At 51.3% G+C, this 16,020-nt stretch overlaps 1 protein-coding gene across 3 annotated transcripts in view; it reads left to right on the forward strand.

Moving 5' to 3' along the window:
- Window positions 1–4,545: 4,545 nt before the first annotated feature.
- Window positions 4,546–16,020, forward strand: part of UBE3A (ubiquitin protein ligase E3A) — a 70,793-nt gene continuing 59,318 nt past the window's right edge. The window contains exon 1 of one of the 3 annotated variants that reach the window (XM_077296857.1): window positions 4,546–4,736. Coding sequence is in view for 2 of the 3 variants with exons in the window: in XM_077296855.1 (XP_077152970.1) it covers window positions 5,117–5,232 (116 nt within the window). In the remaining variant the exon portion in view is untranslated. Of the gene's footprint in view, window positions 5,233–16,020 lie in introns of all 3 variants that reach the window. The other 2 variants (XM_077296856.1, XM_077296855.1) reach the window with 2 other exon arrangements.

The following is a 16,020-nucleotide window of genomic DNA, read 5'->3' on the forward strand; positions in this document are numbered from 1 at the left end:
TCACACAAAATGGCATTCCTAGCGCTTTCCCTGCCTTCTCTGACAACTTCTGTCTCGTTCGGCAATCTCTGCCTCTTCTGACACTCCCTGTATCTCCCGGCAATCTCTCCCTATTCTGACAATCTCTGTTGGTCCCGGCAATCTCTGCCTGTTCCGACAATTTCTGTCGCTTCTGGCAATCTCTGCCTGTTCTGACAATCTTTGTCCCGTAGATACCCCTTTCTCGACTGCGGTGTCCATGCCCTTAGGTCCATCAACTTCCTCCCATTCCCCTTGTATGGTTTCAATAGGAAAAGGTAAAAGACGAGCACAGGTCTGCCTTGTCCCAACCATAGGCATAGACTGTCTTCTCTCACTGCTAGTGATGTGTCGTTCGCGAACGAGCCGACACAAAGAGCCGGCTCCCTGCTGTGAACGATGGGAGCCGGCACACCAGTGAGAGCCACTAAAATTCCTGAATGGCTCTTACTGGGCGTAAAATCCCGGGCTTTGGCATGTGTAACTCCGCCCACCTGAGCACAACCCTGCCCACTCTTCAATTTAATTGGCTCTAAGAAGTGGGCGGAGTTTCTGCGGTAGGTGGGCGGAGTTTCGGATGCCTGAACAGATATTCAATAGGGATCCATTTAGGATCCAAAAAGAGCCGTTTTGTGAGCCGAAAGAGTCGGCTCTTTTTGGTGAGCGGAGCCATGAGAGCCGGATCACCAAAAAGAGCCGGACTGCCCATCACTACTCACTGCTACATCCTACTCCTCACTAAACAGGAAGTCTCTTCACTATCACTCACTGCTCTGCACTACACCCATCTCTAACTCCTCCCAGTCTGGAAAACCCCTTATGTTATCTATGCTTGCGCTGGCACTCTCATTCCCTATCTCTAGTGTGCCCCACTATTCCAATCCCACTATTGTCCTATGCTACTGCTACCCTTCTATTCTATCCCTGGTTCTATACACAATAAATGTAAAGTACATACATGTTACAATAACAGTAATGAACACATTAACATTTATGACCTTTATGGAATCGCACGTATTTAATGTGAACACTGTTCAAAGAGGGGGAGGCATATGACGGCCTCTGTCACCCCCTTACACTTCTCCCTTCTAAAACATGGTCATCCCCGACCATGGCGGCAGCTGTAAAACACCAATCTTCACATTTAAAACATTTGACATAGTTATACAGTCTTAGTCCAGCGCTTCCTGTTGGTCAACTATGACCCCGGTTCCACTCGGTTGGAACCCTGAAACATAGAGTTCCAGTTCCTTTTTGCCTTAAACATGGGTCTGACTCACCACGGTCCCCTTGCTCCTGGAACCCGAACACACATTGTGCTCATGTCCGATATTCAAGGCCCGTTGGCCAGGCCTTTCCTGCTGTGGGTGCCCAAACACAGGAAATCAATATAAACGAGCACAATGGCCCAGTGGCCAACTCACCACCACTCCGACAGTCCATGTAGTCCTGACCCAGCTTGCTCCTCGGGTCTTCTTGTTCAGGTTTCCCCCTCCCTCCTTTAACAGAGTACGGTCCCTTTAAAACAAGTGCGTTGCTTTTACACTCCCAGGGGCAGTTCAGGGTTAACATAACAACAGTTCAAGGTTAAAACAGCACAGGACTTAGAGCAGCCACACACAGTCCATTCTTGTTACCGAAGGTGATTAACCCTTTCAGGGTTTTAGTTCCGTAATCCATCAGGGGATGCGCAAATGTGCGCACAGAAACAAGGAGGAGGGGGAAAAACAAAGTCACTCAACTGTGACCGTGATGGTCAGTACCGACACCTGGTCCTAGTACCATTCCTTGCTCTTCAGGAGACGGGGAACAGTCTATCATTTTCTCCATTTAGTGCAACTAGCACAACATATTGATTTAAAGGGGTCACCTCTACTCTGCCCTTTTCTGTTTAGGACGCCCACGATGGGCGGCACCGCTCCCATCTTTCGCGCCACTGGCCTCTATTTTCATCATCTGTGCCGTTTTCGGGGCTCCTCCGCTATCTGCACACAAAGAATAGCTATCTTGCCGACTACGCCAATTTTTTAAGGTGGCTAGGGTGGTAGTTGTGGCAGGAGCTGTTATGGTCCCACACCCTGGCACCCCACAAAGGAAACATAATGTCCCTTCTGCTGTATGTGCAGCGTACGCAGCAAAACACTTACATTAATTACCGAGTCCCATCTGGCTCTATATTCCTGGCTTCCACTTCCGGGTTTGCACAAACGACTCCAGACTCCATGTCCATACTTAACAGTTCAACTTTACTTGACAGCAGGGTACTTGTTACAGTCGCAGCACAGATCACACACAATGGCATTCCTAGAGCTTTCCCTGTCTTCTCTGACAACTTCCGTCTAATCCGGCAATCTCTGCCTCTTCTGACAATCCTTGTCTCTCCCGACAATCTCTGCCTATTCTGACAATCTCTGTCGCTCGCGGCAATCTCTGCCTGTTCTGACAATCTCTGTCACTTCCAGCAATCTCTGCCTGTTCCGACAATCTCTTTCCCGCAGATACCCCTTTCTCGTCTGTGGCGTCCGTGCCCTTAGGTCCACCAACTTCCTCCCATTCCCCTTGTTCTGTTTCAATAGGAAAAGGTAAAAGGCATGCTCAGCTCTGCCTAGTCCGGCCATAAGCCCCGGATCCTCCTTTGAATGGTTACTGTATAAGATGGTGACCACTTGCACGCTACTCAGCCTGGGGTCCCTTTTTGCCTCAGCAACTTCACCCCCATGGCTATCTGTCTTCTCTCACTGCTACACCCATCTCTAATTTCTCCCAGTCTGGAAAACCCCTTATGCCTACTATGCTTGTACTGGCGCACTCTCATTCCCTATTTCTAGTGCGCCGTGCCCCACTATTCTAATCCCACTATTGTCCTATGCTACCCTTCTATTCTGTCCCTGATCCTATACACAACACATGTAAAGTACATACACATTACAATAACAGTATATGAATACATTAACAGTTATAAACTCTATGGCACCGCACATATTTAAAGGTAATCTGTCACCCCAATTTTCGTCTATAAGCTAAGGCCACCGCCATCAGGGGCTTATCTACAGCATCCTGTAATGCTGTAGATAAGCCCCTGATGTAACCTGAAAGATAAGAAAAACAAGTTATATTATACTCACCCAGGGGCGGTCCGGTCCGATGGGTGTCACAGTCCGGGTCCAGCGCCTCCCATCTTGATGCGATGACATCCTCTTCTTTGCTTCCTGTCACAGCTCCTGCGCAGGAGTACTTTATCTGCCCTGTTGAGGGCAAAGTACTGCAGTGTGCAGGCGCCGGGAAAGGTCAGGGAGGCCCAGCGCCTGTGCACTGCAGTACTTTACGCTGCCCTCAACAGGGCAAATCAGTACGCCTGTAAAGGAGCTGTGACAGGAAGCAAGGAGGATGACGACATCGTATGAAGATGGGAGACGCTGGACCCGGACCTGCGACGCCCATCGGACCTGAACCGGGAATGCTGTAGATAAGCCCCTGATGGCGGTGGCCTTAGCTTATAGGCGAAAATTTGGGTGAGAGATTCAATTTAATGTGAACCCTGTTCAAAGAGGGGGAGACATATGACAGCCTCTGTCCACCCCTTAAAATTGATCTCACCTCAAGCAGGGGACAATGATGTGAGCTGTCTTCAGCACCCGGCGCCAGTGTGAACAGTACCATTGATTCCTAGGCGTATTTTTATCATATTTATAAGAATGTAATTTTAAAGGAATATATGGTCACCAGTTTTTGATTCCCTTCTCATGACTGAAACTTTTGACCACGAAAAAACTATTGCAGGATCAGAGACCCAATGAAGCGCCCCAGAGTTATTACCACATAGTGACTGTGGTCAGAGGTGTAAGATTTGGCTGGCCAGGAATGGGGTTACAGCACCCCATTGTATAGAGGTTGGTGTCAGTCTTTATTCAATTCCTCAAATTACAATACATGAGGTTGTGGGATAAGGGGCGCCATACTGAGCAAGGAGCGCTGACAGTGTGTGACTTGAGGGGCACTGGTTTCTCAGCTACCCCTAGAGCTGGGGGCTGGAGGTCCTGTAATTATGATACACCCCACAATAAGGCTACGTTCACACGATCCGGATTTTGATCCGGATCCGTAGCGGATTTTCAGCTGCGGATCCGGATCAGTTTTCCATGTTGGTTACAGTACAATGTAACCCAATGGAAAACCAAAACCGCTGTGCTAACGATCCGTTTTTCCGCTGGAAAATCCGCGCGGATTTTCCAGCGGAAAAAAGAAGTAGCATGTCAATTCTTTCAGCGGATTCCGCACCGGTTTTCCAGCAGCTCCAATAGGAAACTGCTATTGGAAACCCGCAGTGGAAAACGCTGAAGAAAAAGGATCAGAAAACGCAGCTCAAATTCACTGCGGAATTTAGCTGCCGTTTTCCAAAAACGGGCAGGAAAAAAAAAGGATGTAAATCCTGATCGTGTGAACGTAGCCTGAAAGGGAGAACAAAACGTTCTGCTTTTCTGAATATTGTGAGGTGAAAATATAAAATGAGAGTTTAACAGCACAAGTGAGGGAGCACGCGACCTCCTCGGTGACGTCACCACGCACTGGTGTATTCTTAGAAGCTGTCAGGAGCGCGCGGCTTCCTTTCTAATCATGCACCACTGCGCATGCTCTGCCTGCGCCCTGCCCGGACCATAGAGAGAAACTGCGTTTCAACTTCCGCCTCCCTTTCTGGCCTGTTACCGTGATGATTAAAGGTTAGCCTAACGTCTATGGTATCGTGCCGCGATGCACGTTGGGATACCCCCGCCCTCCTCGCCGGTCCTCCCAATTTGCGCTGCCCGAGGTCCGTGTCTTGTAGCAAGATGGCGGAGTTGGGTTCGGGGTGACCAGACAAGAAGAGAAAGAAGCCACCAGTGAGCTGCATAGTTGTCGGTGACACTGTGTGACAGCCCCCAAAACGTCCGCCGTAGTGTACCCGCACAGCTTCATGCCAGAGTGACAGGCAGTGCTCGGAGCGTGCTCATTCATCGGCGACTATCGGAGCTGTCAGACACGTATCGCGACTCTGTGCATGGCCCGGGCGGCCGGCCTGCTGGACTAGTCGTGTGCCTACTGGAGTGTGTCGGGTTCTCGCATGAGTTCCCCGGACCAAAGGCGGCGGCAGCAGGAGAGAGAGGGAGCCCCGGAGCCTGAGGAGAGGAGCACTCACACCCCCTGCAGCAGCCCGGATCACAGCCCCGGGGGAGACAGGTCAGAGGGGGAAGGGATCCAGTGCTGCCCCTGGGGAGACAGGTCAGAGGCGGAAGGGATCCAGGGCAGCCGCGGGGGAGACAGGTCAGAGGCGGAAGGGATCCAGTGCTGCCCCTGGGGAGACAAGTCAGAGGGGGAAGGGATCCAGGTCAGCCCCGGGGGGAGACAGGTCAGAGGGGGAAGGGATCCAGTGCTGCCCCTGGGGAGACAGGTCAGAGGCGGAAGGGATCCAGGGCAGCCGCGGGGGAGACAGGTCAGAGGCGGAAGGGATCCAGTGCTGCCCCTGGGGAGACAAGTCAGAGGGGGAAGGGATCCAGGTCAGCCCCGGGGGGAGACAGGTCAGAGGGGGAAGGGATCCAGTGCTGCCCCTGGGGAGACAGGTCAAAGGGGGAAGGGATCCAGTGCTGCCCCTGGGGAGACAGGTCAGAGGAGGAAGGGATCCAGTGCTGCCCTGGGGGAGACAGGTCAGAGGGGGGAAGGGATCCAGTGCTGCCCCTGGGGAGACAGGTCAGAGGGGGAAGGGATCCAGTGCTGCCCCTGGGGAGACAGGTCAGAGGGGGAAGGGATCCAGGGCAGCCGCGGGGGAGACAGGTCAGAGGGGGAAGGGATCCAGGGCAGCCCCGGGGGAGACAAGTCAGAGGGGGAAGGGATCCAGGTCAGCCCCGGGGGGAGACAGGTCAGAGGGGGAAGGGATCCAGGGCAGCCCCGGGGGAGACAAGTCAGAGGGGGAAGGGATCCAGTGCTGCCCCTGGGGAGACAAGTCAGAGGGGGAAGGGATCCAGTGCTGCCCCGGGGGAGACAAGTCAGAGGGGGAAGGGATCCAGGGCAGCCCCGGGGGAGACAGGTCAGAGGGGGGAAGGGATCCAGTGCTGCCCCGGGGGAGACAGGTCAGAGGGGGGAAGGGATCCAGTGCTGCCCCGGGGGAGACAGGTCAGAGGGGGGAAGGGATCCAGTGCTGCCCCGGGGGAGACAAGTCAGAGGGGGAAGGGATCCAGTGCTGCCCCGGGGAGACAGGTCAGAGGGGGAAGGGATCCAGTGCTTCCCCGGGGGAGACAAGTCAGAGGGGGAAGGGATCCAGTGCTTCCCCGGGGGAGACAAGTCAGAGGGGGGAAGGGATCCAGTGCTGCCCCTGGGGGACACGGGTCAGAGGTGGAAGGGATCTAAGGCAGCCCCGGGGAAGACAGGTCAGAGGGGGAAGGGATCTAGGGCATCCCCAGGGGAGACAAGTCAGAGGGGGAAGGGATCCAGTGCTGCCCCGGGGGAGACAAGTCAGAGGGGGAAGGGATCCAGTGCTGCCCCGGGGGAGACAGGTCAGAGGGGGGAAGGGATCCAGTGCTGCCCCGGGGGAGACAGGTCAGAGGGGGGAAGGGATCCAGTGCTGCCCCTGGGAAGACAAGTCAGAGGGGGAAGGGATCCAGTGCTGCCCCGGGGGAGACAGGTCAGAGGGGGAAGGGATCCAGTGCTTCCCCGGGGGAGACAGGTCAGAGGGGATAGGGATCCAGTGCTTCCCCGGGGGAGACAAGTCAGAGGGGGGAAGGGATCCAGTGCTGCCCCTGGGGGACATGGGTCAGAGGGGGAAGGGATCTAGGGCAGCCCCGGGGAAGACAGGTCAGAGGGGGAAGGGATCTAGGGCAGCCCCAGGGGAGACAGGTCAGTGGGGGAAGGGATCCAGTGTTGCACCGGGGGAGAGACAGGTCAGTGGGGAAGAGATCCAGTGCTGCCCCGGGGGAGAGACAGGTCAGAGCGGGAAGGGATCCAGTGCAGCCCGGATCACAGCCCCCGGGGGAGAGGGGTCAGAGGGGGAAGGGATCCAGTGCAGCCTGGATCACAGCCCCCGGGGGAGACAGGTCAGAGGGGGACGGGATCTAGGGCAGCCCCAGGGGAGACAGGTCAGTGGGGGAAGGGATCCAGTGCTGCTTTGGGGGAGAGACAGGTCAGAGGGGGAAGGGATCCAGTGCTGCCCCAGGGGAGAGACAGGTCAGAGGGGGAAGGGATCCAGTGCTGCCCCAGGGGAGAGACAGGTCAGAGGGGAAAGGGATCCAGTGCTGCCCCAGGGGAGAGACAGGTCAGAGGGGAAAGGGATCCAGTGCTGCCCTGGAGGAGAGACAGGTCAGAGGGGGAAGGGATCCAGTGCTGCTCCGGGGGAGAGACAGGTCAGAGGGGGAAGGGATCCAGTGCTGCTCCGGGGGAGAGACAGGTCAGTGGGGGAAGGGATCCAGTGCTGCCCCGGGGGAGAGACAGGTCAGAGGGGGAAGGGATCCAGTGCTGCTCCGGGGGAGAGACAGGTCAGAGGGGGAAGGGATCCAGTGCTGCTCCGGGGGAGAGACAGGTCAGAGGGGGAAGGGATCCAGTGCTGCTCCGGGGGAGAGACAGGTCAGTGGGGGAAGGGATCCAGTGCTGCCCCGGGGGAGAGACAGGTCAGTGGGGGAAGGGATCCAGTGCTGCCCCTGGGTGACACGGGTCAGAGGGGGAAGGGATCTAGGGCAGCCCCGGGGAAGACAGGTCAGAGGGGGAAGGGATCTAGGGCAGCCCCAGGGGAGACAGGTCAGTGGGGGAAGGGATCCAGTGTTGCACCGGGGGAGAGACAGGTCAGAGGGGGAAGGGATCCAGTGCTGCTCCGGGGGAGAGACAGGTCAGTGGGGGAAGGGATCCAGTGCTGCCCCGGGGGAGAGACAGGTCAGTGGGGGAAGGGATCCAGTGCAGCCCGGATCACAGCCCCCGGGGGAGAGGGGTCAGAGGGGGAAGGGATCCAGTGCAGCCTGGATCACAGCCTCGGGGGAGACAGGTCAGAGGGGGAAGGGATCCAGTGGAACACGTATCACAGCCCTGGGCAGAATGGGTCAAAGGGGGAAGAGATCCAGCCCAGAGCACAGCCCTTGGGGAGGGAACCGGTGCAGCCCAGGGTGAGACAGGTCAGAGGGGAAGGGATCCAGGTCAGCCCCGGGGGGAGACAGGTCAGAGGGGGAAGGGATCCAGTGCTGCCCCAGGGGAGACAAGTCAGAGGGGGAAGGGATCCAGGGCAGCCCCGGGGGGAGACAGGTCAGGGGGAAGGGATCCAGTGCTGCCCCGGGGGAGAAAAGTCAGAGGGGGAAGGGATCCAGGGCAGCCCCGGGGGGAGACAGGTCAGAGGGGGGAAGGGATCCAGCCCAGAGCACAGCCCTTGGGGAGGGAACCGGTCTAGCCCAGGGTGAGACAGGTCAGAGGGGAAGGGATCCAGTCCAGCCTGGATCACAGCCCCGGGTGAGACAGGTTAGAATGGGAAGGGATCCAGTGCAACCCAGATCACAGCCTTGGGGGGAGATGGGTCAGAGGGGAAAGGGATCCAATGCAGCCCAGTGTGACGGGTCAGAGGGGGAAGGGATCCAATGTAGCCCCGGGGACACAGGTCAGAGGGGTAAGGGATCCAATTCAGCCTTGATCACAGCCCCTGGGAAGACAGGTTGGATGGGCCTTGTTTTCCACGTCGCACAGTATACAGTAACGGAGAGAGCTCAGAATAAAATGTGCCATCTTCACCTCTTTTTGAAAGCAATATTTTTGTTCTTTGCAATGGACAACTCATTTTTTCGAACATTATTTTATATACAAATGACCCCTTTATGTCTGCATTTTACCTGAAATAACGTAAGGGAAAAAAGAAATGGTAAGCAATTAAGGCTGGGGTCACATGGCGACTTTTACCACTGCTACTTCACAGCACAGTACAAGTGAATGGAGTCAGTGTATTTGTTGCTGCTCGCTCATCATGGTGCCTTGCTTGTCACAATGCGACCTCATTCACATGTATTGCGTTGTCAGTGATATATAGCGTTATTGGGCCATGCGATCTATGTCATGGCTAATGCCGCCATATTGCCCCAATCTTTTTTTTCCACCATATTCCCCCCCCCCCCTTTCGTTATTTCACTTGTCTTCCAAAAGCTATGGATTTTGTTTTGTTGACATAGCCTTATGAGGATTTGCTTTTTAATATAGTGAATTGAAAGGCGCTAGATATTGTTGAAAAACTGACTATTTTATGGTGGAGTGGGAAAAGTAGCAATTGTGTTTGTGGGTTTCTTTTCACTTTACAGTAAAAATAACGTGTTATCTGTATTTGGGGCAGTATGAATACTGTTCCACCTGTTTTATGTAGCTTATGTATTTGTTGCCACTCACTCGTTATTTACAGATCTCATAGACATTTTCCTGAAACTATCCAAAGTATAAATTCACCAGTGCTCTCGATTTGAAATCAATATCGTATCAATTCATCATAGAGAGGTCATCACATATGTGACCATAAAATATCGCTGCGGCATCTCTTCTCTCTCAATATCGGAGATGCTACTTCATTGATCTGCAGTTCTGGAGAGTAGAGTCCTTAGGCTATGCTGCCACGGAACGTTTTTCCTGTGGACCTCTTGGAGATCACGGCCTGTAGTGATGGCTGCAGCAGTACAGCGGTGGATAGCTGTGCAGAGAAACTGCGTATTTCACCCTTTGCATTTCAAAGAGTGTAATCTCGCACCCATATCTGCATCATAAATTATTTGCAGAGCCAAAAGCCACAGTACCTATTAGTTTTTCCACAAGCGAACATACAGCAGAAAATCCAATGCGCTTTTGCACTAAGGAAAATGAGCCCCAGTGTTCACAGGCAGAAGACTTGTGTGTAAATGCACCCTCAGGCTACATATACACTTTATAGATTTTCTAAAGCTATTCCACAGTAACGGCAGTGCATTTATTTTCCATCATTAAGTTGACATGCACTGCCGATTTCCACGTCCACAGAAAAACCATTGTTACACATGGATTTGGCCTCAAGGTCAGTTATCGTTAGCAAATTGCGTAGCTCATTGGCTGCTTGGCTACTAAAGGGTCCTTTTACACTGGCTGGTTATCATGAACAACCAATCCTAGGAATGCTCCATTCCCTGTAATCCGCTTGTTTAAATATGTTGCCAGTAACTTGATGAGCAAAAGAAAATGCTTGTTGGTTTGTTGAAATGATGCTTAAATGGATGTCCGCACAGAATGACTGTTCCAGCAAAGTTCCACCGGTCAGTGTTGGCCAATAGTTTAAATACCACCCCCTGTCTTCTTTGACAGAGCTGTAGTGATGAGCGAACGTGCTCTGATAAGGTGTTATCTGAGCATGCTCGTGTACTAACAGGGTGCCTTCGACGCTCTCTAAAAATGTGTTTGAGTCCCCGTGACTGCATGTCTTGCGGCTGTTTCTTAGGCAATTCCTGCATGTCTTGCGGCTGTTTCTTAGGCAATTACTAAGGACTTGAGCAGGAAATACAATTGTATCCTTTTCCTTTGGATCAGGCCAAATGATTCATTCAAAAGACTGCCCACCCCGCGTCTCTCGGCTGTTTCTTAGGCAATTCCTGCATGTCTCGCGGCTGTCAAACAGGTGCGAGACATACAGGTTGAATGGTTGGCTCTGCCATGAAGCACCAAACGACGGGACTTGGTTTGAACAATCATTCTGTGCTGACAGTCTCTTAAAAAAAAAAAATCATCGCTCTCAGTAGCACAGATCCTGTTTTAAACAGGACAAGTGCTGGTGAGTAGAGTTGAGCGAATTTGTTCGGATTTGGCTGCTGAATCTGAATTTGCCATATACGTGCCATATTGGTACTCTATTCGTGCCGAATGTATGTTTGTTGATCGGTTACGAACATATTCGGTAATTTTTACTCCCATTGACTCTAATGACGTTCAGTTGTGTTCGATGAATATTGCAAAAATAAAATTCGCTGCTAATCGTATTCGGAACCGAATCCGAACAAATTCGCTCTACTCTACTAGTGAGAACAATGGTTTTAACAATCATTCTGCGAAGTGTGTCCAGTCTGTCTAAACATGTTACTAAGTGACCGCTGTTTGGCTTCTACAGTATGTAGCCGATCAACAGGGTTTACCAGCTGCAGGTCAGGCAGTGGAAATGCACTCTTCAGTTTTGTCCTATGATGTTTTAAATTGCTGATGTATACAACGGATGTCATACAGAAGTCAAAAACTGACATACTGATGACAATATGGATGAAAATTTGTCAATTTTTTTCTGGATGAAAAAACTGCTTCCGTCATGTGCTTGTTTGAACCTAGGTTTAGGGCCTAATTCATCAAAGCTTTTACTCCAGAATTCTTTGAAAGTCTTAAAATTTGGCACGACTAAAACATGTGCTAAAATTGTGATCTTTTTTGTTTTCATACCATGTTTGCCTATTTGAAGTGTGCTGAGGGTGTGGAAACCCTCTATCAGATTCATGCTGAACGGTGGCTTTCACTGCAAAACAAATCTTATTCCAGTTTGACTGGAGTAAGATTTGTGGCGTGGAGCTTATAGAGGCTTCTGCTACTGTTTTCAGATGCTCCTGATTAAAGGGAATCTGTCACCCCAAAAATCGTATATGAGATAAGGCCACCGGCATCAGGGGCTTATCTACAGCAGAGGTCCCCAACCTTTCTGACCTTGAGAGCCACATCCAGCTATGAAAGAGGGTCGTGAGCCACGCTCAGCTCTGAGAGAGGGTCACGAGCCACAACCAGTTCCTTTCCCACTCACAATAGTGACACCGAGAGCCTCCATTACTGGTATCATGACAACCAAAGCTTTCCCACTGCAATCACACCAAGGCAGTATGCCAAGCTCCACGGTTTCCTATCTCGCCTCCATTCAGATCTGCTCTTCTGTACAGGGCTACACACAAAAGTCACCATTTAGAGATCTGCTCTTAATAGTTATTTACACCTGGTGCTAATGCACCAAGCTGGCAGACAGTTGTGAGGCACGTCACGGGCCCGTGAGCCACGTGTGGCTCCCGAGCTACAGGTTGGGGACCCCTGATCTACAGTATTCTGTAATGCTATAGATAAGCCACGATGTATCCTGAAAGGTAACAAAAATAAGTTGATTATACTCGCCCAGGGGCGGTCCCGCTGCGGACTGGTCCAATGGGCGTTGCGGTCCGGGTCCGGCGCCTCCTATCTTCATATGATCACGTCCTCTTCTTGTCTTCCTGCCGCGGCTCCCGCGCAGGCGTACTTTGCCCTGTTGTGGGCAGAGCAAAGTACTGCAGTGCTCAGGTGCTGGGCCTCTGACCTTTCCCGGCGCCTGCGCACTGCAGTACTTTGCTCTACCCTCAACAGGGCAGAAAAAGTACGCCTGCGCCGGAGCCGAAGCGTGAAGACAAGAAGAGGACGTCATCGTAAGAAGATGGGAGGCCCCGGACGGGACCGCCCCTGGGTGAGTATAATCTAACGTCTTTTTCTCATCTTTCAGGTTACACCGGAGGCTTATCTACAGCATTACAGAATGCTGTAGATAAGCCGCTGATGCCAGTGGCCTTATCTCATATACAATTTTTGGGGTGACAGACTCAAGTCCTGTGTGAAATCAAACGGTGTTGATGAATTGGGGCCTTAGGCTTCTTTTACACTTACCGTGTTTTTTGCGGCCCTTTTTTGCGGGCCGTATTGCCGCAATTTTCACGGTCTGCCGCAATAACAGACGGCAAAAAACTTGTTGATCATTATTTTTTGGGTTTCCAATACTATGGCAAAAGTATTGGGGGGGAAAAAAACGGCGTTCCGCAAAACCGGAAGTCACGGTGCACCGCAAAAACAAGCTTCTGTTGTTTTGTGGCCCCATTGATTTTCAATGGGGGCCGTGTCCGTAAGCCATGAAAAATATTGAGCAGGCTCGATATTTTTTCACGGCCGTGAATACGGCCCTCACGGGCATATGGCGCATTGTGGAATTATTGCTGCCCGTTTTTGCGGCCAAATAGAAATTTATTGGGGCCGGAAAAATGGGAAGCAAAACCACAGTAAGTGTAAAAGAGGCCTAAGTCTGTAATAATAATAATAATTTTATTTATATAGCGCCAACATATTCCGCAGCGCTTTACAACTTATAGAGGGGACTTGTACAGACAATAGACATTACAGCATAACAGAAATCACAGTTCAAAACAGATACCAGGAGGAATGAGGGCCCTGCTCGCAAGCTTACAAACTGAGGAAAAGGGGAGACACGAGAGGTGGATGGTAGCAATTGCTTTAGTTATTTGGACCAGCCATAGTGTAAGGCTCGGGTGTTCATGTAAAGCTGCATGAACCAGTTAACAGCCTAAGTATGTAGCAGTACAGACACAGAGTGCTATTAACTGCATAAAGTGTATGAGAACATGATGTGAGGAACCTGATTGTTTTTTTTTTAATTTATTTATTTTTTTTATTAGGCCACACAGGGATAGTTATGTTAATGCGTTGAGGCGGTAGGCCAGTCTGAACAAATGCGTTTTTAGGGCACGCTTAAAACTGTGGGGATTGGGGATTAATCGTATTAACCTAGGTAGTGCATTCCAAAGAATCGGCGCAGCACTTGTAAAGTCTTGGAGACGGGAATGGGAGGTTCTGATTATTGAGGATGTTAACCTGAGGTCATTAGCGGAGCGGAGGGCACGGGTAGGGTGGTAGACTGAGAACAGAGAGGAGATGTAGGGTGGTGCTGAGCCATGGAGTGCTTTGTGGATGAGGGTAGTAGTTTTGTACTGGATTCTGGAGTGGATGGGTAGCCAGTGTAATGACTGGCACAAAGTAGAGGCATCGGTGTAACGGTTGGTGAGGAATATGATCCTGGCAGCAGCATTCAGGACAGATTGGAGCGGGGAGAGTTTGGTAAGAGGGAGGCCGATTAGTAGAGAGTTACAATAGTCCAGACGAGAATGAATAAGTGAGACAGTAAGGGTTTTTGCAGAGTCGAAAGTAAGAAAAGGGCGAATTCTAGAAATGTTTTTGAGATGCAGATAAGAAGAGCGAGCCAGTGATCGGATGTGGGGGGTGAATGAAAGCTCGGAATCAAGGATGACCCCAAGGCAGTGGGCATGTTGCTTGGGAGTAATGGTGGAACCGCACACGGAGATGGCAATGTCAGGCAAAGGTAGGTTAGTAGAGGGAGAGAACACGAGGAGTTCAGTTTTTGACAGGTTCAGTTTCAGATAGAGGGAGGACATGATGTTAGAGACAGCGGTAAGACAATCACTGGTGTTTTCTAAAAAGGTCGGCGTGATAACAGGAGAAGAGGTGTATAATTGGGTGTCGTCAGCATAGAGATGGTACTGGAAACCAAATCTACTGATTGTTTGTCCAATAGGGGCAGTATACAGTATATAGTCTGTAAATGTAATGGTCAATTTAGACGGTCGAAGGTGAACGTGTGTTGGAATGAATGCTCGTTCCTAAGAGTTGGCCATCGTAAACATTCTGGCAATCACGTGACCAATATACAATGTATATGTCTTTTCTTTATTTTTTTTTTACTTTCTCCCTGCACTTACAACATGTGACATAAATGTGATCGGGTGCTGCAATGGTAACGTGCCATACATATTGATCTTACCACTTTCTGTGCTGAGTGATTGGCTGCTACCTTCATATTTCAAGTGTAGTGTGTCATCCTTATGAAGAAGTGACGAAAGGCCGACATACATTTATATGACAATTCCTGCCACATACGGGAACCGCATCTACTATACATTTTTGGCATAGCCTGTGAATGTGCTATAAACGTATGAAATGGGAATACCCCTTTAACTAATTTATATGCTTTCCTAGGCATTAAAATCTGCCACGTCTGGACTTTTGTAAATGGCTGTCTCTGCACAAAGTAGCCCTCTCCTTACATATAATGACCATGGCATATGCAGTTATACAGTTTTGGCTGCTTTCACACTAGAATCGGCACGGGGCCGTCGCTATGCGTCGGCCCGATGTGCGTTGTGAAAGTGATGCCCGACGTGGGCAGCGGAAGCAGTCTTATGACGCTTCCGCTGCCCCATTGTAAGGTCCGGGGAGGAGGGGGTGGAGTTTTGGCCGCGCATGCGCGGTCGAAAATGGCGGGCACAACGCGCAAAAAAAGTTACATGTAACGTTTTTTTGTGCCGACGGTCCGCCAAAACACGACGCAACCATGGCACGGCGGTTGCGACATGTGTCCATACGTCGCAGTGCGTTGCTAATATAAATCTATGGGGAATAAACTCATCCTGCGGACATCTTTGCAGGATGCGTTTTTTTCTCCTAAACGACGCATTGCGACGTACAGCAACAAACGCTAGTGTGAAAGTAGCCTTAGGGCCCCTTCACACTGTGCAATCAAAGTCTGAACGAGCGTTCGATTTGTGACGTTTATCCGTCCTCGTTCCGAGGTTGCAAAGTGTGACATGGCGTTACGATTTGCGACGCAGCCCAGCATCGTACGATGTGAAAGAAAGAGCAGAACTTTCTTTCGTCGTAAATGTCTCGCTGTGGCGGTCGAAATCGTAGTATGTGACGGCGGTCATACGAGCTCGTAATGCGACTACGTGGGTTGGGCTTCCGCATACCTGTCTCCTGATTGGGCGTGACGTTTTAGCATGCCCATGCTGGTAATACGTCACGCTCGGAGTCGTAGGACTATGGCGGTGTGAAGGGTAGCGTACGATTGCGACGCGTGACGTTCACATCGCAACTACGTCAGAAAAAGCGTTAACATCGTAGAGTGTGACCGCTGGCTACGAGCTCGTACTGCGATGTCGAATATGACGCAAATGCGTCGTAATCGTAGCAGAATCGACCAGCAGAATCGACCAGTGTGAAGGGGCCCTTAGTCTTGCCATGTTTCCCCATCTTATACTGTGTAATAGAATGTTTGTGTAAGGCTAGGGTCACATTGCGTTAGGGCAATCCGTTTAGCGCTAAGCGCTAGCGGATTGCGCTAACGCAGTGTCTTATTCGGGGTCGCGTTAA

This window comes from Ranitomeya variabilis, chromosome 3, assembly GCF_051348905.1.
Source record: "Ranitomeya variabilis isolate aRanVar5 chromosome 3, aRanVar5.hap1, whole genome shotgun sequence".
Lineage (NCBI taxonomy): Eukaryota > Metazoa > Chordata > Amphibia > Anura > Dendrobatidae > Ranitomeya > Ranitomeya variabilis.